Genomic DNA, 26,770 nt, shown 5'->3' on the forward strand with positions numbered 1-26,770 from the left:
GAAATGCCTCAGTTACAATACGAAGGACTCAGCTGTGGGCTTTCTCATCCCACACTGGTGGGTGCTATTTATGATCATCCATAACTCGCTCTAGGACAATTATTCCTCTTTTGCTTGCTTTCTAAGGCCATGAAAAGGATATTCTTCCCTTACACAAGATGGTCACATCAGGACACAACAGACGATTCAGAGTAAAGATTAAGAGCACAGGCTCTGGAGTCACACTGAGTTCGAACCTCTGCTCCGCCACTTATTTGCTGTATGATGTTGGGCAAGTCACTTCATCTCTAAGCTTCCAGTTTTGTAAAATGGAGATGATAATCAAATCTTCTTCAAAAGGTTATTGTTAGGATCAGATGAGATAGTATAAGTTAAACTCTTACCTAGTGCTTGGTACACAGTAAGTGCTCAAAAACTGTTATCTATCAATACCTGAGGTAACCCTCCCCCCAAAAAACAGAAGACTGCAATTCAATATCGACAGCCCCAACTCACTACTATCCTCTACTATGTTCCTAAGCTTAGAGATCAAAAGGTGACAGCATAACCAACTCCAAAAATAAATTGAACTTGCTATAATGCTGGCCTTGGATCACGGAGCCACTTTACAGCAAAGACCACTTTATATATAATATGGTTCTTTTGTGACATTGATAAATACAGATGTGACCAGATAAACTCTAAGAGGAATGACCTGCTTTAGACTGAATTCTCTATCAGATGCCACTATTTCATATGGAAATAATAAGATAAAACTTTAACTCATAAATAATTATATCCTAGAACCATTCTGGAAATGAAGGTTACTACAACACAGAAATAAAAAGCATAAATAGAAATTAACAATGAAAAGACTGTAACTGTATTTATGTCAATACAATGCTCTTTAAGTAAGAATTCTTTAACTCCATATTAAATATTAGACTTGATGCCTTTAAAAAAAAGCCTTTTCACACGGTAGCCACCTAAGTAATATCTTCCGCTCCATCATCAACGGAGACACGTTCTTTCCAAAATCAATTATTTCCATTATATTGTTATAGAAAAGGTCTAGGTTTTCTCCCCCAATGGCCCCACCACCACTTTTCTTAATTCCTTTCTTGGACTATTACCCAGAAAGAGGTAAATAACTGTAATCTTGGCTGCTTTAATACCTTGCATTATCAATTTCTAAACCATTAGTCCTATTATCCATGTCTTTAGCAGTTTTCAGGCTATAGGTAACGGCTTGCTAATCACCATATCAGTAGCACAATCAGGTTAACAGGGACCACGGAAGTAGCACCTGGAAGGCTCTCCACACACCTTGGTGGTGGCTAGAGGTGGCAAAACACCACCATCTCATCTCCCCTACTTCTGGTTTTCCTCAGTGCTGCTGTTTCCACTCTCTAAACCAGCTGAAAAGGAGGCAGGGTGGGGACTTGCCTTAATCTCATCTGTAAATCCAGTTGTTGGGCTTTTCTGAGATGGAAAATGTATTTTTTACTCTACCCCTGGTGATTAATCACTAGCTCTTTGTCTCTGCTTAAATAATGTATGAAAGAATAGAAGGGCACATCAAGTTTTAGGAGAATTCCATACATTAGGAAATAAAAGCCTTGAAGTTTTAATTGTTAAAATTCTCAAAGAATGGCTATTCAACTCCATTAACATAAAATAGATGTAGAATTAAAAGACCATCTTTATTCAAAAAACAATAATTCCACACAAGACATTTCCAAGTGAATTCAGCCAAAATCTATAAATGAACAATACGGTTTCCAGGACCATTCTGCTTTTCTTCTAAAATATACATCAATAATTATTACAAAGAGTTTGGAGGGTTTCAGGTTTGTTTAATATTCTCACCAACTTTAGGAGGGCTGAAAGGTGTCTCTTTTAAACGCTTTTCCAATTCCGCAAGGGATGTGTTGTTAATGATATCCTGCAAACCAGGAAGCAAAGAATTATGAGATTTCATCATCTCAGTACAATATATTAAAGAGATTCACTAATCCCCCCCCGCAAAAAAAAGGCAGCGTCTAGTACTGCCTCGTGTTCTTTAAAGAAACACAGAAGTCTTCGTTTTTTTCCAATGTGAAAGAGAAGCAGCTAGTTTAATTTTTATAATATACAAAGTATAACCAAAAGAATGAAGATCTTTACAGATGCATTAAATACCTCCAAACCTTCTGCCAGAAGGCAATATTGTTCTGGCATTTACTTCACTAATATGCAGTCACTTTATAAAGTAGCAAATGAATAATACCTTAAAAGGTTGTGTGCTGGCCATCAATTTAGTATCCAAGAGTCTAAAAAGAATTTTTAACAAGGTAAACAAAATGTGTATCAATATTTAAAATGTCTTTTACTCAAACATGTAAGCTACTTAAAATACTTAATACATAAAATACATACTTAAAACATAAAATATTTAATACATAAAATACTTAAACACAGACAAAGGAATTAAACGTATCAGTCGTTTTGAACCTTGCACCAGCATCCCTGCTACATTGGAGTAGGTACTCAGTCCCATCATCAGCAACTTCATTGAGCGACTGCAGGAGAGTCCACACTTGGAGTACAAGTTATAGATTCACCCGGATCCTGAGAGAGCCCGGTGAACTCAAGGGTGAGTCAAATACTCCCACATGGTTTTACGTGGTTCAAATACTGCTGCCGGTCTACTATTCCCAAGCTGCTACCATCTACTCCTACTCCTCAGGTTTGTAAACTATAAATTCTTCTGGAGGGCCAAAATCTGCAATAAGTAGTTTCATGCTGTAGTTTTTATTTCTTATTCTATTTCAGAGATCAGAAATACCAAAAGGGGAGGGTGGGGAGAAACCCACAAAAAACTCTATTTCTCTAATTTTTTTTTCATATAAATGTGAACAGAGTGGGTAACAAGACAGAAATACGCCCAGCTGAAAGAGAAACTGCTCGAACACTATGCCTATCCCTCTTCAACAGGTCCTAAAACACAAACACTTGTTCTGTAAGCTCCACATGGCTGACCTGTGATGTCTGAGAGATATGTGACATGTGACCTATCAGAACAAGGGTGCAATACTAACTGTGGAAAACACCAACAAGAAAAGGCACCGACTTGAAGTGGATGAAAAAAAAAAATCTCTAGCCAGACAGACAGTACTTGACTGACTCTTGAACACTCTCAATTGGACACTTCAATAGTTACAAGGTACATCCTACATGCAAGACAGACAAGAGCCATCTCAAGGAGGCTTCACCAGTTCTTCAGAAAGCAAGATGAGGTATAAGAAAAAAGGAGTCTCTGTCTACTTTCACTCTCAGTTCAAACTGATTTTTCGATAACAAAACCAATCATAAATTATAAAAGCAAGCCATCACAACATTGCAGCTATTAAGTAAGCTCCAGGCTTATATGAACATGATCTAATGGTTTTAACAAATTACTATATACCTATTTGCATTGTGTATGTATGTCACAATGACCTTTTTTTTTTTTTTTTTTTTTGAGACAGGATTTCATCTGTCACCCAGGCTGGAGTATAGTGGCACTATTATGGCTCACTGCAGCCTGGACCTCTTGGGTTCAAGCAATTTACCCACCTCAGCCTCCTGAGTAGCTGGACCACACATATCCCACCACACCCAGCTAATTTTTTATTTTTTGTAGAGATGTGGTTTCACTATGTTGCCCAGGCTGGTTCTGAACTCCTAGGCTCAAGTGATCCTCCCACCTCAGTCTCCCAAAGGGGTGGGATTATAAGTGTGAGCCACTGTGCCCAGCTGACTCTTTTAAATGAAAGACAAATCCTCAAAGAAAGCTTACCTGGGGAAAACACATGTTGTCATCTCTTTAAACTCACTTAAGTCCTAAAGAACAAGAGAAGGACTTGTTACAATTTTCCTAATACACTCGCAGTATTAAAAAACATGTAAACAGCTCAAGTTCCATAGCTGTCTTCTCAAACAAGCTGTTGGAGCCCTTAAGCTAAACTACAAAACCCATTTCTAGTTAACAAGTACTAAAAAAAAAAAACCTTCCCAATTTCCTCACCTCACTCATTGGGAACCATATAACCTGATAACTAACTTCTGCATAACCAAAACAACAAATTTAAGCATTTAATAGTTGAAATTGGGAAGGGGTGGGGGCGTTCCAATAAAATGTTAAAAACTACATATTTGAGAGGCCTATAATAAATCCAGAAAACTTCCAGTAATAGCTAACAGGCTGCGATCTACCACACGAATTTATCATAACAGTGAGACAAGCAGAGTCATTAAAATTAAATGGTTTATACAGGAAATGGGCATACTATAAACTAGCTTAGACCTTTCCTGAGATCACCTCTGAAATGTTAGTAAAAATGGCCTTGGAAACACAGGCCTTTCAATACACATATGATTCCTGTTTCAACTCCAGAAAATTGCTCAAGAGGCACTAATAGCAAGTGCCTAGATTAGACAATTCATTTCTCAAGTTTATTTTGATCAGGAAGTCTAGAGCTGAAATGAGAGTCCTCTAATTTTGAATTAACTCATTTACATACATAATTGCCATGCTAGACTGAGTAGTCATACTCCTGACCCTTTGTAAACTACACTTCTCTTCAATGTTATTCATGCCTCATAGGAAACTGCGGTTTCCAATTAGCTTTTCAAGCCTGTAAATACAGACTGTATTTAGCTAGCTTGATATATTTACCATTGAAAAGCTTCAATGGCTATAGTTAAATTAGTGGGCAAAGTATGAACAGGCGGTTTGAATGCAAAGTCAAAAAAAATGTAATAATTTGTAATCTCTCAATACCACTAGAAAGCTTTACAAGCAAGGAACAAGGAAAATTACAGCTACCTCCAGGGCCAACATATAGCACAGTTCTAGACCAGCGTCTTCTAAAAGGTCATGCTCAAATATCAAGATGGTTCATAAGAAAACACTCTCCCCTAAAAGGCAACTCCAAAATATGGATTCTTTAGTGTCCTTTTAAATGCAAATTTTGATACCAGTGCATGTAAAAGTTCTACCTTTTTATTGAGTCAGGGTCTCACTATGTTGCCCAGACTAGCCTTGAACTCCTGGACTCAAGCAATTCTCCTGTAACAGCCTCTCAAGTAGCAGGCACTGCAGGTAGGCACCACCACACCCAGCCTTCTAATTTATTAGCCTTTCTAATTTATTCTCATCACTTCTTCTGAAGGTAGATGGAAAAAAACAAAACAAAACATTTTCTCTCTCTGGCAATGCCAGAACATAAAGAAGTTAAGTAACTTACCCAGGTAGCCTTAGTAATAAAGTGAGGGATAAAACTGCGTATCCTAACCCACTTACTACTCTACAACAAATCACTTGCTCTTTCTACCAGAATTTAATTAAAGATCACTTTCGTTCCACTTAATATTCATTAACTGCTTACACACAATGTGTTATGTTAGGCACTTACACACAGACAACAAAATGGCTACACTCCTTGTCGAAGGAGCTAACCACCTAGAAGGGGGTTATGCTGTATAATACAAGACAAAATTTATGTAACATAGAGAGGTACAATGTTCTATGGGAGTTCAGAGAAAGGAAAGATCACCTCTTGGGCAAGGTAGCAGCCAACAAAAACTTCACGGAGGAGGCAAAAGCTGCACTGCGGAGAGTTAAGGGAAAGTTGTGAACAACACTGAGAACAATAAAAGAAAATTCAAGTTGGAAGAAATCAAACAAAGCACCTCTTAGGGAACAAATAAGTCAGTCTCGGAAAAAGGAGAGTAACAAACAAGTGATTAGACTCCACAGAAAGGTTGGGCTGGATCACAGAAAGCCTGATATGCAGGGGTAAAAACACTCAACTGCCTAGAAAACAAAGAATGTGGGATTAATTTAAATTTTCAGCAGGTTCAGCGACAGAAACAGAGTCATACATCAGAAGATTACAAAACTGGCAGTCGGGAGATACCTCATTCATTAAATCGATATTTAATGCCTTATAGTGCCAAGTTCTACTCAGTATTCAAAACACCTAGAAGCACAGAATTAAACACATTTTCCTCTTGCCTTGCTGATGACTTCATAGCTTTAAAGATCAAAAAGGGCTGGGCATGGTGGCTCATTCCTGTAATCCCAGCACTTTGGAAGCCCGAGAGGGTGGATCACTTGAGGCCAGAAGTTTGAGACCAGCCTGGCAAACATGGTGAAATTCCATCTCTACTAAAAAAAAATACAAAAATACAAAAATTAGCCAGATTTGGTGGCATATACCTTACCCAGCTACTCGGGAGACTGAGACATGAGAATCACTTGAACCTGGGAGAGGGAGGTTGCAGTGAGCCAAAAAATCACACCACTGCACTCCAGCCTGGCAACAGAGTGAGACTCTGTCTCAAAAAATAAATGAACAGGCTGGGCGTGGTGGCTCACACCTGTAATCCCAGAGTTTTGGGAGGCCAAAGCAGGTTGGTGGATCACTTGAAGTCAGGAGTTCAAGACCAGCCTGGCCAACATGGTGAAACTCCGTCTCTACTGAAAATATATAAATTAGCTGGGCATGGTGGCAGGTGCCTATAATCCCAGCTACTTAGGAGGCTAAGGCAGGAGAATCACTTGAATCCGTAGGCAGAGGTTGTGGTGAGCCAAGATAGTGCCACTGCACTCTACCCTGGGTCACAGAGCAAGACTCCGTCTCAAAACTAACTAACTACTAACTAAATAAATAAATAATAAAAGTTAAACAGTCAAGAGAAGAGCTGCTACTTTGATCTACTTGGCCAATAAGAAGTGGTGATCTGGCCAGGTGCAGTAGCTCACATCTATAATCTTAGCACTTTGGGAGACTGAGGGGGGCCGACCTCTCTTGAGCACAGGAGTTCAAGACCAGCATGGGCAAATTGTGAGATCATGTCTCTACAAAACTTACAAAACAGTCAGGCATGGTGGCATGTGCCTGTGGTCCCAACTACTCGAGAGGCTGAGGTAGGAGTACCACTTGAGCCCGGGGAGTTGAGGCTACAGTTAGCCATGATCGCGCCATTGCACTCCAGCCTGGGTGACAGAGCAAGACACTCTCCCAGAAAAGAAAAAAAAAAAAAAATGGCTGGGCATAATGTCTCACGCCTGTAATCGCAGCACTTTGGGAGGCCCAGGCAGGCAGACCACCTAAGGTCAGAGTTCAAGACCAGCCTGGCCAACATGGCGAAATCCCATCTCTACTACAAATACAAAAATTAGCTGGGCATGGTGGCAGGTGCCTGTTTATTCTAGCTACTCAGGAGGCTGAGGCAGTAGAATCGCTTGAACCTAGGAGACGGAAGTTGCAGTGGACCGAGACTGCACCACTGCATTCCAGCCTAGGTGACAGGGTAAGATTCCATCTCAAAAAAAAAAAAAAAATACGAAAGAGAAGAAAAAAGAAAAGAAAAAAAAACAGAAGTGGGATGATACAAAATAAACATTAGCTCATTAAACTTAAGAAATGCAAATCCAGGCCTAGCGCGGTGGCTCACACCTGTAATCCCAGCACTTTGGGAGGCAGAGGCAGGTAGATCCTGAGGTCAGGAGCTCAAGACCAGCCTGGCCACCATGGTGAAACCCTGTCTCTACTAAAAACATAAAAATTAGCCAGGCATGGTGGCGGGCGCCTGTAATCCCAGCTACTCAGGAGACTGAGTCAGGAGAATCACTTGAACCCAGGAGGCCGAGATCCCACCACTGCACTCCAGCCTAGGTGACCAAGTGAGACTCCATCTCAAAAAAAAAAAAAAAAAAACCCAAAGTGGGAAAGAGAAAAGAAAAAAAAAAAAAAAAAAAACAGAAGTATGGTGGGTGACATAAAATAAACATTAGCTTATTAGACTTAAGAAATGTCAATCCGGGCCAGGCACAGTGGCTCACACCTGTAATCCCAGAACTTTGGGAGGCGGAGGCGGGTGGATCACCTGAGATGAGGAGTTCGAGACCAGCCAAGCCAACATGGTGAAACCCTGTCTCTACTAAACATACAAAAATTAGCCTGGCATGGTAGCAGGCATCTATAATCCCAGCTACTCAGGAGGCTGAGGCAGGAGAGTCACTTAAACCCAGGAAGTGGAGGTTGCAGTGAGCAGAGGTCATGCCACTGCACTCCAGCCTGGGCCACAGAGCGAAACTCAGTGTCAAAAAAAAAAAAAAAAAGAAATGCAATTCCACACTTGTCACACTTGTTTTGAGACCCACAACTATGAAGTCTTTGAGTCTTAAAATGTGTTAGAAGGTGATAGAGCTGTCATAAAAAGTGAAGACAACCTAAATTTTCAGAAATACAAGGGGAGCAACTGACCCACTCATGACTGGTCTGTATTGCACTTTTTTAAAGGAGGGTAATCAAAATGCTGACAGAACAACGGGACCTAAGAAATGTGAAGTAAAAGAAATGTGAAGTAACTGAAGGTCTGCAGATGTATACGTGAGACTGAACTCTCAAGCAAGTGCCTTCCAATCCATAAGTAACAAAAATTAATCTTTTAGCTGGGCATGGTAGTGCATGCCTGTAGTTCTACCTACTCAGGAGGCTGAGGCAGAAGGACTACTTGAGCCCAACACCTTGAGATCAGCCTGGGCAACAGAGCAAGACCTAGTCTCTATTTTATTAAAAAGATATGGGGAAGGCCGTGCACGGTGGCTCATGCCTGTAACCCCAGCACTTTGGGAGGCCAAGGCAGGCGGATCACGAGGCCAGGAGGTCGAGACCACCCTGGCCAACATGATGAAACCCTGTCTCCACTAAAAATACAAAAAAATTAGCAGGGCGTGGTGGTGCATGCCTGTAGTCCCAGCTACTCAGGAGACTGAGGCAGGAGAATCACTTGAACCTGGGAGGTGGAGGTTGCAGTGAGCGACATCGCACCACGGCACTCCAGCCTGGCGACAGAGTGAGACATCGTCTCTAAAAAAAAAAAAAAAAAAAGATATGGGGGAAAAAATTATTTAAAAAAAAGAAAAAGATTAGTCCAGTGGCATACTATGGTCCACAGGCCAAATACAGCCCACCAATTATTTTTTAAACAAAGTTTTATTGCAACACGGCTACGCCCATTTGTTTACATATTCTGTGGCATTTGGGGGCTACAATGGCAGAGCTGAGAATTGTGACAGAAACTATACAGCCTGGAAAGCTGAAAATATTTTACTATGTGGCCCTTTATAGAAAACATTTGCCAACTTTTATTTTAAAGGATGGGCTGAAGGTTGAAGGGGGACAGGAAATGCTGCCTGGAATTTGCTAAATTCCAAGGTGAGAAAGGAAAACGCTTGCAACAAAAATAAAAAGAATCAGCTGGGCGTACTGGCTCACACCTGTAAATCCTGGCACTGTGGGAGGCCAAGGTGGGTGGATCACAAGGTCAGGAGATTGAGATCATCATGGCCAACACGGTGAAACCCCGTCACTACTAAAAATACAAAAAAAACAGCTGGGCGTGGTGGCACGCGCCTGTAGTCCCAGCTACTCGGAAGGCTGAAGCAGGAGAATCACTCGAACCCAGGAGACGGACGTTGCAGTGAGCCGAGATCATGCCACTGCACTCCAGTCTGGTGAAAGAGTGAGGTTCCAACTCAAAAAAAAAAAAAAAAAGAAAAGAAAAAAAGAAAAGAAACCAGATGTGAGAGAGGGCATGGAGATAAAATTGTCAGGATGTTGGAAATGACCAGATCTGGGGACAGCTAGAGTCAAAACTGATGCTAAAAACAGGGTTGGTAACTGGGAATCACTTATGGTAATAGGATGAGGAGAAAGAAGTGGTTTGGAGACAGTAAGAAAGAAAAGAAGTACAAGTGAAATATCTCATTTGAGCCACGTCAATTCAATACAACACTTAGTCTGGGGGCTATCCAGGTAGGGATTTCTGGAGTCCAGCATGAAATGTATACCTGGATCTGAAAAGAGACCACAACTGGGGATAAAGATGTTGGTGTCTACAGCTGAAGCTGTAAACTCAGTGAGATCACTAAAAGACAAAAAAAGATGAAGAGGAAATAAGAGAGAGTGGAGCACAGAGTGGCGGGGGACAAGTAACGTGAGGCCACGGACACCGTATGGAGCAGAAGAGGGAGAGCCAGTAGGGGAACCAAAGCAGCTTGTGCTTTGGTCAACCAAGGCAACTTGGCTCAAAGACTGAAAGAAGCACTATTGAAGTCAGCAGAGAATCTAAGGGAAGCAGCCTAGCAGGGACGATCAAGAATTCTGTAGGACTGGACCCACTTCAGTTGCCACCACTTACCTTCAATGGCCATGCTATGTCTAATTTTAGCAGGACCAGACTAGCAGCCCACACCTGTGGCCTGGGAATCCCTGCCCAGCACTAAATGAGCAAACTACTGGCATTAAGACGATGAAACAAATGTTTAATCTTTCTCTGGCAATGGCAGTGACTGAAGATCCCTTAATAAAAAAGCTTGTGGCCAGGCGCAGTGGCTCACGCCTGTAATCCCAACACTATGGGAGGCCAAGGCAGGTGGATTATGAGGTCAGGAGTTCGAGACCAGCCTGGCCAACATGGTGAAACCCCATCTCTACTAAAAATACAAAAATTCGCTGGACATGGTGACGGGTGCCTGTAATCCTAGCTATTCAGGAGGCTGAGGAAGGAGAATCGCTTGAACTCGAGAGGCGGAAGTTGCAGTGAGCCAAGACTACGCCACTGCACTCCAGCCTGGGCAACAGAGCGAAAGTACGTCTCAAGGAAAAAAAAAGTACAACTGAGCGCATAAGATTCTGTCTGGGAACATGCTGCATACAAGGAAATGGCACCCAAGTAGAGGACAGTTTCTCAGTTAAAAGCATCATAATATTTTTTCGGATAAAAAGCATCCTGCTAATATTTAACACAGACCAACAGGTCACTTACCGCAGGCAGAGGGCAGTAGAACTGATGAACTGTGTGCATGACGTCCAAGAGCATATTGTGTCCAATAACAAGTTTTCCCTAAAGAAAGTCAAGGTTAGAAAAAAGACTTCCACATTCAAAATTATACTGGGGTTTGAGGATGTATAGTTCAGATTCCAAGAGGACTTTGTTCTAAACTTGCTTTCCACACTAAAAAAAAAAATGAAAACAAAAACAAAAACAAAGTACAAATAAGCAAATTTGGGCTGGCTTCATTCCTCCTCCATTTTGGAACGTTAACTCCGGAAGGCAAAGTGAAAGCTCCAAATGACTTTGATGTCACTGATCTTTTTCTTGAATCTTTATTAATTATGCCACCCTCATGAATCAGAAGTAGTAAAATTTTGATTGAAAAGTTTTTTTAAAAGTAAAATCTGGGCTGGGCATGGTGGCTCACGACTGTTATCTCAGCACTTTCGGAGGTCAAGGTGGGTGGATCCCCTGAGGTCAGCAGTTCAAGACCAGCCCGGCCAACACGGCGAAATCCCATCTCTACTAAAAATAGAAAAATTAGCCAGGTGTGGTGGTGCATGCCTGTAATCCCAGCTACCCAGGAGGCTGAGGCAGGAGAATCGCTGGAACCCAGGAGGCAGAGGCTGCAGTGAGCCGAGATTGTGCCACTGCACTCTAGCCTGGGCGACAGAATGAGACTCTGTCTAAAAAAAAAAAACAGTAAAATCTGAAAGCATTGACTCCCTTAAACTGTCAAATAATTTGGGAATAAAACTAAACACGAATTTTAGGGCTGCATCCTTTAAAACAACCCATTTATTTAAAAAGATACATTCATACCAATGCTAAAAGGTAAAAATAACTGATTTCTAACTATATTAAACAGAATTGCATTTCCTATATCATTATGTCAAAATTCATGGGGTATGTTCTTAAATACGTATCCATTAAAAGTCACTGCCTTTCAGCCAACTGAAATACAATATATGTGCTGGCAGCCCTTTTCGTGCAATGGGCACTGTGTCTGTCTTATGCTATATGTGCAACAAATTAGTCCATTTTGACAAAAATTAAACTTCCAAAATGCAACATCAACTTAGATTTAGCCAGCCAGTTGACACCATTTTTAACATAAAACATCAGGGGCCAGGCGTGGTGGCTCATGCCTGTAATCCCAGCACTTTGGGAGGCCAAGGCAGGCAGATCACCTGAGGTCAGGAGTTCGGGAACGGCCTGCCCAACATGGCGAAACCCTGTCTCTATTAAAAACACAAAAAATTACCTGGGTGTGGTGGCAGATGCCTATAATCCCAGCTACTCGGGAGGCTGAGGCAAGAGAATGGCTTGAACCCAGAAGGCAAAGGTGGCAGTGAGCTGAGATCATACCACTGCACTCCAGCCTGGGCGAAAGAGCCAAACTCCGTCTCAAAAAAAAAAAAAAAAAAATCAGGTTACCACGATGGAGCTTTTTACTATGTCCCAAAGGACCTTCAGTATAACACTGCTTGACTCATGGGACTACACATTATCTGAAATAATCCTACACAAAATCTCCCACATCTAACAGAGAAGCTGTCCTTTTGGCTCAGTATTGTTGTACATTCTGAATACCTATGCTAAACTAAAATAATGAGCATTGATTGAAACCACAGAAAAGATGTGTAGGCAACCCCAAATGGAATGCAAACACTAAGAAATGAACCAAACTGTATTATAAATGACTACCATAATCACACTGAAGGTTAAGAAGAAACAAACTAACTTGGAAAAGAGCATCTTGACTAGATAATGTAAGGCTAAAAACAAAAGGAATTGCACATAAATCATAAATGTTATAATCTCATCAATAAATGTACTTCTCACGAGGTATGGGTTAGTAGCTCTGAAGCTACTTTATGTGTACACCAAGTTTAAACAAATAAACATAATGGAAGTAAAAGGAACTGGATTTTTCACTGTTGAGAAAGAAGGCACAAATAAGAAAAGAGAGGAAGCTAAAAATAAGTCATGTGGTATTGTACTGGAATCTGAGGTATCAGTATAAAGGCGTGGATACACCCGTGCACGCGCGCACACACACACATTTATTTAGAGACAGGGTCTCACTGTTGCCCAGGCTGTAGTGCAATGGCACCATCATGGCTCACTGCAGCCTCAAACTCCCATGCTCAAGCAATCCTCCCACCTCAGCCTCCCCTATAGCTGGGACCACAGGCATGTGCCACCACTCTTGGCTAATTTTTTAATTTTTTTTTTTTTTTGAAATGCAGTCTTGCTCTGTTGCCCAGGTTGGAGTGTGGTGGCACAATCTCAGCTCACTACAACCTTCGCCTTCCAGGTTCAAGAGATTCTCCTGCCTCAGCCTCCTGAGTAGCTGATACTACAGGTGGCACCACCACACTGGCTAATTTTTGTATTTTTAGTAGAGACAGGGTTTCACCATGTCGGCCAGGCTGGTCTCAAACTCCTGACCTCACGTGATCTGCCCGCCTTGGCCTCTCAAAGTGCTGGGATTACAGGCGTGAGACACACACCCAGTCAATTTTTACATTTTTTGTAGAGACGGGGTCTCCCACGTTGCCCAGGCTGGTCTTGAACTACTGGCCTTAAGCAGTCCTCCTGCCTTGACCTCCCTAAGTGTGGGATTACAGGGTTGAGCCACCATGCCCAGCTACATACACATTTATATAGATCCACACACACATACATATACAGAGAGACACAGAAATATAGCTGTGTGTGTACATGCCTAGGTCTACATACATATGCTTCTTAGCTCTGTCCAGTGAGAGGGCTTAGAAGCAATAATATCACAGCAGTAACCTAGGGCCAGATCTTGGTTTCTAAATATCATTCCCCATTAAAAGGGACCAGAGCTCCATGGAGAAGTCATTCATTCCACAACTGAGCCAGAAAAACTACAAGAATACCAGAAAGCAAGGAAATGCACAGAAAAGGACAGGGTGCTTGTTCAAAGGACACAGGAGCCAAGTCAAAGAAGCTCCAATGGTCAAAGGTGGTACAATTTAAGCAACAAAGTAAACAGTAAAAACACTAGATAATAATCTGTAGAATAAAAAAAAATCCCTGAGCCCATACTCATATACATAAAAACAATTAAATAAACAGGGGAAAGGGCTGGGTGTGGTGGCTCATGCCTATAACCCAAACATTTTGGGAGGGTGAGGTCGGGGAGACTGCTTGAGCCGAAGAGTTCAAGACCAGTCTGGACAACATGGGAAGACCTCCTCTCCACAAAAAATATATATAAAAAATTAGCCGCACGTGGTAGCGCATGCCTTTAGTCCCAGCTAGTCAGGGGGCTAAGGAGGGAGGATCGCTTGAGCCCGGGAGGTGGAGGCTGCAGTGAGCCAGTGTACTCCCAGTGTACTCCCAGCATGGGGAACAGAGAAAGACTGTGTCTCAAAATTAAGTAAGTACATAAATAAACAGGGGAAAAAGACATTTTTTCTTTTCCCCCCATTTTTTTTTGAGACAGAGTCTCAACTTTGTCGCCAGGCTGGAGTGCAATGGCACGATCTCAGGTTACTGCAACCTCCGCCTCCCAGGTTCAAGCGATTCTCCTGCCTCAGCCTCCCAAGTAGCTGGGATTACAGGTGTGTGCCACCACACTCAGTTAATTTTTGTATTTTTAGTAGAGATGGGATTTCACCATGTTGGTTAGGCTGGTGTCGAACTCCTGACCTCCAGTGATCCGCCCGCTTCAGCCTCCCAAAGTACTGGGATTACAGGTGTGAGCCACCATGCCCAGCCCATTTTTTTCTTTATAGAAGAATTCCAAGAACAAATGTAGAAAGGACGAAGGAAATAGAAACTTGCCATCAGAATACCACAGTAATAACTACTGCAGGAAAGATATGTTGATAGACGATAATATTAGTAGGCAAAGTTTGGTAGAACACAGGATTTTCATGGTCTCAAAGTATCTCCCCCAAGATATTTATAAACTATAAAGTCAATTAAACTATATAGTTAATTTAACTATAATTTAATGATATAGTTAATTTATTAACTATAAAGTTAATTTCACAGAACACAAATCCAGCCGACACCACCTTAACCAAGCGATCAAGATCAACATCATGGGCAGGGCGCGGTGGCTCACGCCTGCAATCCCAGCACTTTGTGAGGCCGAGGCAGGCGGATCACAAGGTCAGAAGACCGAGACCATCCTGGGTAACATGGTGAAACCCTGTCTCTATTAAAAATACCAAAAAATTAACCAGGTGTGGTGGTGGGCGCCCATAGTCCCAGCTACTCAGGAGGCTGAGGCAGAAGAATGGCGTGAACCCAGGAGCTTGCAGTACACCAAGATCGCGTCACTGCACTCCAGCCTGGGCGACAAAGCAACACTCCCTCTCAAAAAAAAAAAAACCAACAACATCATGAACCATCATTTCTGTGGTATTCTTGCCAAACCATATATCCTCAGATCAGTCATTAGAAAATGTGAGACAAATTCCCACTGGGGGACTTCTGACAAAACAGCAATCAATATCATTCAAAAGTATCCAAGTTATAGGGCCGGGCACGGTGGCTCATGCCTGTAAACCCAGTACCTTGGGAGGCTGAGGCAGGCAGATCACTTGAGGTCAGGAGCTCAAGACCAACCTGGCCAATATGGTGAAAGACCAGAAATTAGCCAGGCGTGGTAGCAGGCACCCGTAATCCCAGCTACTTGGGAGGCTGAGGCAGGAGAATTGCTTGAACCTGGTAGGCAGAGGTTGTGGTAAGCCAGGATCGCGCCACTGCACTCCAGCAGGGTAATAGAGTGAGGCTCCAGCTCAAAAAATATACATATTTAAAGTATGGGATTTATGCATCTTGTTTTAGTCAACTTTCATTGAAGACTCAAAACTTTTAAATGTAGTATGCTTTGGGATATTGACTACCAAAGGTCAGCAACATGTTATGAATATTCTGTAGAAGAAAGATGATGTCAGAGAAAAGAAAACAGGTACAGCAAGCTAAGGTATCTGAATGTGTGTAAGGCAAACAAATGTCCAATCTCGGAAAAGCTGACTAAATTATCATGATGGCTACAGAAGAGCTCAAAACCAACTGATGTTCCGTATCTCTGAATTTTAGGGCCCGCCTCAATCAAAACCATCACTTATCTGAAGTCTGCTAGCAAGGAGTGCACAACATGAGCAAATGGAACCAGAAACTCAATTCTGCTTTTCTGGATACCTATAATCTCAGCCACTGCTGAACAGGCTCACAGCTTTGTTTCTATCTGGATCTATCCAACTTTCTATTCGACTTTAATCACCCCACTTACTTGAGCGAGAGAGGTCCTCACGAGCCAACCCTCTTCTTTTACAAGGCTCTGTAAACCTCTGTTTATTCCGGATTGAAGACAGTGGGGGGCCTCCCCTACAGCGTCCCTGTGTTTACAAGCCTGCAGCCAGCAGTGAGACAGCATGAAACTTTGAGAGGGTTTCTATGGCCTTAAAGCTTCCCTGATGCAACGTTCAGCATCTAAGGTACAAGATGATTCCTTCTCCCAGGGCTAAGTGCTCAAAGAAGAGAATGTCCTAGACTACAAGCAATTCAGCATCCAAGCAAGTTGTCTGTCTAGAACAACCAGCAGCATGACCCAGTTTACCTGCACAAGATGTGGATGCCTGTTTTCTCTCTTTTTTTTTTTTTCTTTAAGACAGGATCTTAGTCTGTCACCCAGGCTGGGGTGCAATGGCATGATCACAGCTCACTGCAGCCTTGACTTCCCGAGCTCCAGTGATCCTCCCACCTCAGCCTCTCAAGTAGCTGGAACCACAGGCATGTACCACCACACCTGGCTAATTTTTGTATTTTTAGTAGAGATGGGGTTTCCCCACGTTTCCCAGGCTGGTCTCAAACTCCCAAACTCAAGCAATCTACCCGCATCGGCCTCCCAAAGTGCTGGGATTACAGACATGAGCCACTATGCCCAGTCACCTGTTTTCAGAAAGGCCTCACAAAGCAAGGAAAAACACCCATCATATCTATCATAGAGTCCCCTAGCACATTTACACAAACGGCCAATATCTTTTTAAAACGTATCAAATATTATTAAGAATAAGATTCAATTACATTTATGCAGCATAAACAAAGACATCATTATTTTTACCCTCTAGATTCTTCTACTTAGGGAACAAAACACTTTCAGTCAAATATCTATTGTTTCTCCCCTTATTCCTTACTTTCTTATTCGACATCTTACGGGTTTTGAGAATAACTTGGTTTCCATGTAGTCATATAAGGACAACATAGTGTAACCCTCCTATGCATTTTTCAAGCAAGGCTCTCTGAAAATTGATTTGAATACAATTTAGCAATTATGTCTCACCAAGTGCATTATAACAATAGTCTGTCTTGATGAAGTTCTAACTTCTTCCTTCATACCAGGTAAACATTCTAAATGAGATGAAATGATTAATCTGCAATGATAATTAGATACTTCACCTGAAATAGTATGTTCTGCAATCTTGCTAAAAAGTCTGGCTCACTTACCGAATTAGCAATGGCATGAATGACTCTAGAAAATCCCACAGCATCATTCAGCTCCTCCTAATTAAAAGAATATATACAAGTATTACTGATGTATAAATATTCCTTATGTGAATGAATTAAAAACCTACCCGAAAAAAAGACACTGAAATTTTGTATCAAGTTAAGATAGCTTTAGTTTCCTGTGCTTTGTGCCTATCTTTCCAAACATCTGCATCTAAAACGATCTACGCACATACTTTTCCTCTATTTTAGAAAGCAGAATGAACAAATGGAAAATGATTCATTAGTTACTAAAATAACAATGCTTAGGATTTACCCATCACTTCACTGAACTCTTTAACATTTTCAAGTCTTTCAAGATATCTTAAAAACACTAACTTAAAAAGTCGCCACCTGCAGGCTAAACTCAGTAACACATTCAATTCTGAGGAAACCCATCTGGCAGTTAACTGATCAAATCAAGCATTTTCATAATTCCTAATTTTTTTCCTTGAAAAATACATTTTTATAAAATTCTCCCACCCACTTTCTTCTCTTCTATATTCTTTCCAGAAGTGTTGAAACTGGCTCAGTGTCTCTCCTATCTTGAAAACCCTCCCCTCCTCTAAGCTCTCTCAGACTACCGCCCCTTCTACTTATCTCATCAAAGCTAACTTGAAGGACTTCTCCAGTTTAATTCCCAGGTGTTCCCAGTCCTCTGGCTTCATGCTCACTGAAATTGCTCACCTCCTTAAAACTAACCCCAACACTGGCCAGACGCGGTGGCTCACGCCTGTAATCCCAGCACTTTGGGAGGCAGAGGCAGATGGATCACTTGGGGTCTGGAGTTCGAGACCAGCCTGACCAAGCTGGTGAAACCCCCATCTCTACTAAAAATAAAAAATTAGCCAGACGTGGTGGTGCATGCCTGTAATCCCAGCTACGCCACAGGCTGAGGCAGGAGAATCGCTTGAACCCAGGAGACGGAGGTTGCATGCAGTAAGCCGATATCGTGCTATTGCACTCCAGCCTGGGCAAGAAGAGCAAAATTCCATCTCAAAAAAAACAAAAAAAAAACAAAAAAACAAACAACAACAACAACAAAAAACTAACCCCAAGACTAACAAGTATTTGCAAGGATGCAGAGAAACTGGAACCTGTGTGCTGTTGATGAAAATGCTAAACAGTGCAGCAGCTAAGGAAAACAGTATGGAGGTTCATCCCAAAAAGAATTCCCATATCACCCAGCAATTCCATTCTGGGTATATACCCCAAAGAATTGAAAGCAGGGACTCAAATAGGTATTTGCACACCTGAGTTCACAAGAGTATTATTCACAATAGTCAAAAGCAACCCAAGTGTCCATAAACAAATGGATAAACAAAATGTAGTCTAGCCATACAATGGAATATTATTCAGCCTTAAAAAAGGAAATTCTGACACACGCCATAACATGGGGAACCTTGAGGATGCTATGCTAAGAGAAATAAGCCAGTCACAGAAGGACAAATACTATACTTACATAAGGTCCTCAGAGTGATCAAATTCATATGACAAAAAGTAGAATAGTGGTTGCCGGGTGGGGGTGTCTGGGGTGGGAGATGGTGAGTTGCTTAATTAGTACAGAGTTTCGGTTTTGCAAGATGAAGAGAATTCTGGAGATGGATGGTGGTGATGATTGCACAGCCATGTTAAAGTACTTGATGTCAGTGAACTGTACATTTAATAGTTAACATAATAAATTTTGTTATGTGTATTTTACCACAATTAAAAATTGGTTTTTTTGGGCCAGGTATGGTGGCTCACGCCTGTAATCCCAGCACTTTAGGAGGCTGAGGAAAGCAGACCACCTGAGGTCAAGAGTTAAAGACCTGCCTGGCTAACATGGCGAAACCCCATCTCTACTAAAAACACAAAAGCCAGGTGTGGTGGCGGGCACTTATAATCCCAGCTACTCTGGAAGCTGAAGCAGGAGAATCGCTTGAACTCAGAAGACAGAGGTTGCAGTGAGCCAAGATCATGTCACTGCAAGCGAGACTCCGTTTCAAACAAACAAACAAAAATTGCTTTTTTGGTTCTGTTTTTTGTTTTTGAGACAGAGTCTCACTTTGTCGCCCAGGCTGGAGTGCAGTGGCATGATCTCGGCTCACAGCAACCTCCGCCTCCCGGGTTCAAGCGATTCTCCTGCCTCAGCCTCCTGAGTAGCTGGGAATGCAGGTGCATGCCCCCGCGCCCGGCTAATTTTTTTGTTCTTTTAGTAGAGATAAGGAAAAACTGTTTTAATTATAGTTTAAAAAACTACTGCCAGGGATGAATTCAGCCATGTCTCAATCCTAACCCCTACATGGGAGCTGACACTGCTTCCCTTGGCTGTGTACCACAATAATCTCCTGGTACATTTTGTCAACTTCTGCCTATCATTTAAATGCTGTTCATCCTCAGGATTCAGTCCCAGATCCTCTTTTCATTCTTCATGTACTCCGCAGTTGCTCTCATCCAGTCCCAGTCTTTTTGCCAACGACAATCATGCCTAGCCCTCACCTCTCGTCTGTGCTCAACACTGACAAACCTGCTGAGAGGATATCCATCCTTGCATGTTCTGAAAACACCCAAAATCTCATCAGATCAAAACCAGAATGGAACATCTTTTGCCACTCTGGGGGAACGTCTTTTTCCACTCTAGGGGACGCGATGGTGTCCTGGTGGCCTCGCATGTATCAAAACAGGTCATGCAGGTAAAGGCTAATCTGCGTCTTGGCTACAGACTCATCTGCATCTTGGCAGAACACATCAGGAGGGAAGAGTGGGAGGCACAGGCTTCTAAGGAGCAGCTATGAGGTCAGCTCCCACCCCCTTGCCTGTCACTCCTGGGAGGCTGTCATGAAACAGTTCCTCATCGCCTCCTGGGTTCTGAGGACGTGTGAGGCTCTCTGGCTTGCCTTCTCAGAAGAGAGCTGCAGAATACCAAAGCCCTGAGCTGTGGCCTAGAACTGGTTCCTCAGTGAAGCCACATCACACAACACACACTGCAGTCATCTCGCACCTTTTCTTTTTTTTTTAAGACAAGGTCTCACTCTGTCACCCAAGCTGGAGTACAGTAGCATTAACTCAACTCACTGCAACTGCAACCTCCACCTCCTGGGTTCAAGCAATTCTCCAGCATCAGCCTCCCAAGTAGCTAGGACCACAGGTGCATATCACCACACCTGGATAATTTTTGTATTTTTGTAGAGATGGGGTTTCACTATGTTGCTCAGGTTGGTCTTGAACTACTGAGCTCAAAGTGATCCTCCCGCCTCAGCCTCCCAAAGTAGTGCTGACATTATAGGCATGAGCCACCATACCTGGCCTCTAACTGGTACCTTTTGTTTCTGCGTTGTCCTTTTTAGTATGGGGGACAGGGACCACAGGCAGCACCTTTTGCTCATCTTTCTCTGTACAGGTAATATGCTGTCTCCCAAAGTGGGTCGTTGTATCTTTACTGGTTGAGTCAATCAGGAGTGACCCCGCCTAATGTACATATGAGCATGACATTCATCCACATGCAAACCCACTCCTCTCTCCTCCACCTTTCCCCCTGACCAATGTCACTCCAGCCAACTCCTCCAAGTGAACGGAACGCAATCTACCCCATTGTGCAAATGTCTGGCATAAGCATTTTCCTCCTTCCCCCTTCCTCCTCCATGACCCACATCCAGTCATAAATTCCATGGATTCTACCTTCCAAATATCTCCAGATTCCATCTACACTGCTACTTACTATCCTACGCCAGGTCACCAACACCTCCTAGCTAGGTTACTCCACAGCTTAACTGGTCTCCTGCCTCCAGTCTTACTCACTCAAAACCATTCTTCACATAGCAAGCAGGATGATGTTCCAATGGCACAACCTAAGCATGTCATCCTCATCTGTCAGATCATGTGCTCTGAACTTGGTTTAAGGAAAACTAGTAACTATACATGAAGTTAGACGTGGCAGTATTAAAGGGCAATGACACACAAGCTAAATGAGAATCAAGAATACTTTCTTCAGGACTGGTTTAAGGAGACACTGGTCAACAGTGACGTCAGACTCACTTTGCTGGCTATGTCTCATGCTTAAACCTAACTTCCCCTTATTGTAGTCCAGGTTTTTCTGCCAATTCAATTGTTCTATAAAAGAAAATTATTCATTAAATTGAATCCAATGTATGATCTGAACTAGACAGGAATAAATCAATATTTATGTTGCCATTTCTTACCCCCCAAGAACTAATATAGCCCAATTACCTGTTCTTTGGCATGTTTCTGCTGCTCTCTTCTTTTGCGTTCTTCTTCATCTACTTTGCTGATAACTATGTATCGCTCCTTCTAAAAGACATAAAGCAAATATACAATTTTCTTTTCTTTTTTTTCTTTTTTTTCTTTTTTTTTTGCAACAGGGTTTCGCTCTTGTTGCTCAGGCTGGAGCGCAATGGCACGATCTCGGCTCACTGCAACCTCCACCTCCTGGGTTCAAGCGATTCTCCTACCTCAGCCTCCCCAGTAGCTGGGATTACAGGTATGTGCCACCACCACACCCAGCTAATTTTTGTATTTTTAGTACAGACAGAGTTTCTCCATGGTGGTCAGGCTGGTGTCAAACTCTCGACCTCAGGTGATCCACCCGCCTTAGCCTCCCAAAGTGCTGGGATTACAGGTGTGAGTCACGCGCCCGGCCACAGATAAACAATTTTCTAGAGGCAACTTAATCCAAAAAATTCAGATTTCTGCTGCCATTAGAATTTTTTTTTTTTTGAGACAGTCTCATTCTGTCACCCAGGCTGGAGTGCAGTGGCACAACCTCAGTTCACTGCAGCCTCTACCTCCCAGGTTCAAGCAATTCTCCTGCCTCAGCCTCCAGAGTAGCCAAGATTACAGGTGCGCACCAATATGCCCCGCTAATTTTTGTATTTTTAATAGAGACAAGGTTTCGCCATGTTGCCCAGGCTGGTCTCAAACTCCTGACCTCAAGTGATCTGCCCACCTTGGCCTCCCAAAGTGCAGAGATTACAGGCATGAGCCACCATGCCCAGCCAGAAGTTATAATTTTTGTAACTACACACTTCTTTTTGTATGTGTGACAGGTTATCACTTCCATCGCTCAGGCTGGAGTGCAGCAGCATGATCACAGCTCACTGTAGCCTCAAATTCCTGGACTCACGTGATCCTCCTACCTCAGCCTTCTGAGGAGCTGGGACTACAGGAATGTACCACTATGCCTGGCTAATTTCTTCTTATATTTTTAGTAGAAACAGAGTTTCACCATGAGTCCAGGCTGGTCTCAAACTCCTGGGCTCAAACGACCTGCTCATCTCAGCCTCCCAAAGTGCTGGGATTACAGGCCTGAGCCACCATGCCCAGTCACTGCAGTCTTTCATGAGCCAAATATAACAGAAAACACTTTGAAATGCCAACATAAGTTGAGCTGATGCATTACAAACCAAATTTTGTCTCTGTGTTTCCATGACATTTTTCTACAGTTTACTAATTCAACCCAACAGACATCAGTTAAAAATATCAACAGACTGTGAGAATAAGACATTTCCTATGACAAACACTAAAAAAGTTATGTTGCATTTGAACATCGACTTCTGAGAAGTTTTAAAGTAAAATGCATATGTTGTATTAACATTAACAAAACTTACATATATATGTTGTATTAATGTAAGAAAAAACCCTGGATTTTCTACCAACGTGTCAGATAACTAGTGCTTTCTTTCTCATACATATTTTGTGTCCACTAAAGATAAATCACCTACCAAGATTATTTTTCTACTTTATTTAATCTCTAATTTTATACCTGACTTAAGAGCAACAACAATTATAAAATTCAAACACTGCAGAAGGAACCCACCACTAGCCACCCACTATCCATCACAATTCTATCAGTGTACCCTGCGTACCCAAGACAATAGCTATGCTTACGACCAGGATTCTAAAATTTAGTTTTATCTGCCCACGCAACATGAAGCCATTTCTTCACATGTACCATTATAGCTTTCTGCCATACTAAGAATACGAACTAACATTTGTATACTTTCAAGTTTACAAAGCATCACTTCCACTTACCCACAGTATCACCATAAAAAGGCTATGAGAAAGTACAGATCACTGTTATCATGCTCAGCCCCAACGTACAGAAGAGGAAAATGAGGCTTAAAGAGGTCAAATGACTTACCCTAGGTTACCCAGCTCATAGCAAGCATAGACAAGGTACAAATTCTGACTTTCAGCACACTAGGGATTGGGGGCAGTGGCTCAGGTCACTGCTGCGGCTCACTCTGTGAGGCCGAGGTGGGCAAATTGTTTGAGCCCAGGAGTTCAAGACCAGCCTGGACAACAGGGCGAAACGCTGTCTCTACTAAAAATATAAAAAATTAGCCAGGCATGGTGGTACAAGCCTGAAGTCCCAGCTTGGAAGGCTGACGTAGGAGAATCACCTGAACCCAGGAAGTTAAGGCTGCAGTGAGCTGTGATCACCCCACTGCACTCCAGCCTGGGCAATCAGAGCAAGATCCTAAGAAAAAAAAAAAACGAAACTCATATCAGTGTAACAATGAATGTGTTTAATGTTAGCGCTAGATAATTCTTGGGGTTACCTTTTCAGTTTCTAAAGTCTCAACATGAATGCCTTTCGGATACCTAAAGAAAAGAAAAACATGGTATCAGTAGATGAGTCAATAACAGCTAAATCCCAAAATATTTTATAAGCAACCATCCAGCTATAAATTAAGTAACGTAAGTTTTATTAACTATGAAATAATTATCACTACAATGAAGACTTCACAGCACATTTATTTTATCACGTTTCAGCTGCTAAAATGTTTCCTTACCCTTGCTCTTAAACACATAAACATGGATTTGACTTTCAAATTAATTTTTTTAGGACTTAGGCATTTTCTTTCTTTTTTTTTTTTTTTGAGATAGAGTCTTGCTCTGTCGCCCAGGCTGGAGTGCAGTGGCGCAATCTCGCTCACTGCAAGCTCCACCTCCTGGGTTCACACCATTCTTCTGCCTCAGCCTCCAGAGTAGCTGGGACTACAGGCGCGCACCACCACGCCCCGCTAATCTTTTGTGTTTTCAGTAGAGACAGGGTTTCACCATGTTAGTCAGGATGGTCTCAATCTCCTGACTTTGTGATACGCCCGCCCTGACCTCCCAAAGTGTTGGGATTACAGGGATGAGCCACTGCGCCCGGCCAGGACTTAGGCATTTTCTAAAATGTCCTACATCTCAAAATACAGTCAACTCATTACCAGAGTCAAATCTTTCTTCCAAATATAAAAATGTTTCCTAACTGAAATTGTGAAAGTCTTATTTTATTTTATTTATTTATTTATTTCTTGAGATGGAGTCTCACTCTGCCATCTATGCTGGAGAACTGACCCGCAATCTTGGCTCACTGCAACCTCTGCCTCCCAGGTTTAAGTGATTCTCCTGCCTTTGCCTCCCAAGTAGCTGGGATTACAGGCATGTGCCACCATGCCCGGCTAAATTTTGTATTTTTAGTAGAGATAGGGTTTCACCATGTTGGCCAGGCTGGTCTTGAACTCCTGACTTCAGGTGATCTGCCCACCTCAGCCTCCCAAAATGCTAGGATTATAGGAGTGAGCCACCACACCTGGCCTGAAAGTCTTTTTAGATTGCACGGGGCATATAAAGAGGAGGTTTTAGATGGCCAAATCTGCTGTAGTTTTGCATAGTATTAACAGTTTGCATCAGCCAACGAGGAGAAGGATGTGGAATGCAGGTGGAGCAGGCTGCAAGGATGACATGACAGGAAAGGAGTGTGGGCAAACTAAACAGCCCTTTCCTATTGTGTTCAAAGTATATTCCCAGTATACATGTCACCAGTAGATTGCAATGGAAGAACAAGGTCCCCAAAGTCAAATGGAAATGTCCACCTGTCTATGTTAATGTTCAATTTCTGAATTGAAGACCCACCTGCAAACACAAGGAAACCAAGGGAAACATCCTTGGAAAAATACACACACAAACGTCTGGATGTTATTTCAGGGGATTCACAGACCTCCTGAAACCCATCCATAGTCTCACCCTAAGTTAAGAACTCTTGCTTTACCAAAAGCATTCATCTGAGTATTTCCTAGGTCTGAAAACCAAATATTCATTGTATACCCCCAAAGGACAAAAACACTACCAATCCATAGCTTAATGGATGCACCAAAGTGATAATTATTTTAAGAAGCCTTAAAGCATCATTAAAAAACAAAAACAAAAGAAAATTAAGTGAGTATTCAACTTAAGAAAGCAGGGGAACTTGGTGGGGTCAAATCACTGAGAACCGCAGAATTTCAAAAAGGAAATGAGAGCTAAGAGATTATATTTAGTCTTTAAATCCTGGGTCCCCCAAAGAACTCCTGCATACAATATACTTACTTCCAGCTCAAAGTCTGATAAATTAGTTTTCTTTGGAACCTATAAAAACAAAAGAAAAGGTATTGATTTTGGTTCATTAGAAGTAAATCCAAACTGATCAAGCATTTGTAGAGAAGGATTTCACTTTAAAAAGAGACTTCATTAGAACTGACAGGTAATTTGCAAACAAAAATAGGCAGGTTATTTGACGTGGGGGGAATTCCTCATCACTTGTCTTCTAAAATTTTCTTTAATATTATACTGCTTTTATTGAAGAGGTAGAAGTTCTTGTCTAATCAAAATATTGCTTCCTGCGGCTGCATAAAGAGAGTTTAAAGTAGACAGATGCATTAAAATACTTTTGTGAAGCTCCTCACAAAGTAAAAGGAAAAAAAGACAATCACGTTACTGACTCTTTGAAATGCTAATGTTTTTTAAATGCAGAGAGAAATTAAAAGGGTAGAAGTAGCCTGAAAGTGAATTCTTTCTTCTGAAGCCTTCATGTACTAAGCACTCCTCAAGGCCAAAGTAATTATGCCACTCTTGGGCATAACTGAAAGTCAAGGTTGCACAACAGTTTTCTCTGCTCCAGGTATAGGACAAAGCATTCATTCAGTGTCTCAGTATACACAGTCATCCCCACTGTGTAACGCTAAAGTTAGTGCTTAATTCTTGAGAACATACCAATAACAAAAAGACCCTTTATAAAGGTGTTTTTAAAAGACTAGATGCATCAAATGCCACAAATCATCTACCTTTCCGAAAAAAGAACATGCAGAAATGGTCAGGACAACTAACCCGGTACATGGCTCTAAATCCAAGTTCTTGTTTTCTTCACTTTGTAATAAATCTTCTATTTTCTCTCTGAAGAATTAGAATAGACCATGACCATCAGTACCTTTAAGGAATTAAGTCATCAACCAAGAAAATAATCACAACCAAAAACAGTCTAAATATAAGAATGTGTGACTGGCCGGGCGCGGTGGCTCAAGCCTGTAATCCCAGCACTTTGGGAGGCCGAGACGGGCGGATCACGAGGTCAGGA

At 42.0% G+C, this 26,770-nt stretch overlaps 1 protein-coding gene across 3 annotated transcripts in view; it reads right to left on the minus strand.

Moving 5' to 3' along the window:
- Positions 1 to 26,770, minus strand: part of PARN (poly(A)-specific ribonuclease) — a 198,906-nt gene that overhangs the window by 155,227 nt on the left and 16,909 nt on the right. For 2 of the 3 annotated variants that reach the window (XM_007986336.3, XM_037989834.2), the window contains exons 8-16: positions 26,524 to 26,589; positions 25,747 to 25,785; positions 23,949 to 23,991; positions 21,598 to 21,678; positions 17,350 to 17,406; positions 10,843 to 10,920; positions 3,800 to 3,843; positions 2,249 to 2,291; positions 1,849 to 1,924 (exon numbers count right to left, since the gene is read on the minus strand). In XM_007986336.3, the coding sequence (XP_007984527.1) occupies positions 1,849 to 1,924; positions 2,249 to 2,291; positions 3,800 to 3,843; positions 10,843 to 10,920; positions 17,350 to 17,406; positions 21,598 to 21,678; positions 23,949 to 23,991; positions 25,747 to 25,785; positions 26,524 to 26,589 (527 nt within the window). The remainder of the gene's footprint in view (positions 1 to 1,848; positions 1,925 to 2,248; positions 2,292 to 3,799; positions 3,844 to 10,842; positions 10,921 to 17,349; positions 17,407 to 21,597; positions 21,679 to 23,948; positions 23,992 to 25,746; positions 25,786 to 26,523; positions 26,590 to 26,770) is intronic. The other variant, XM_037989833.2, reaches the window with a different exon arrangement.

Source organism: Chlorocebus sabaeus, chromosome 5, assembly GCF_047675955.1.
Source record: "Chlorocebus sabaeus isolate Y175 chromosome 5, mChlSab1.0.hap1, whole genome shotgun sequence".
Taxonomy (NCBI): domain Eukaryota; kingdom Metazoa; phylum Chordata; class Mammalia; order Primates; family Cercopithecidae; genus Chlorocebus; species Chlorocebus sabaeus.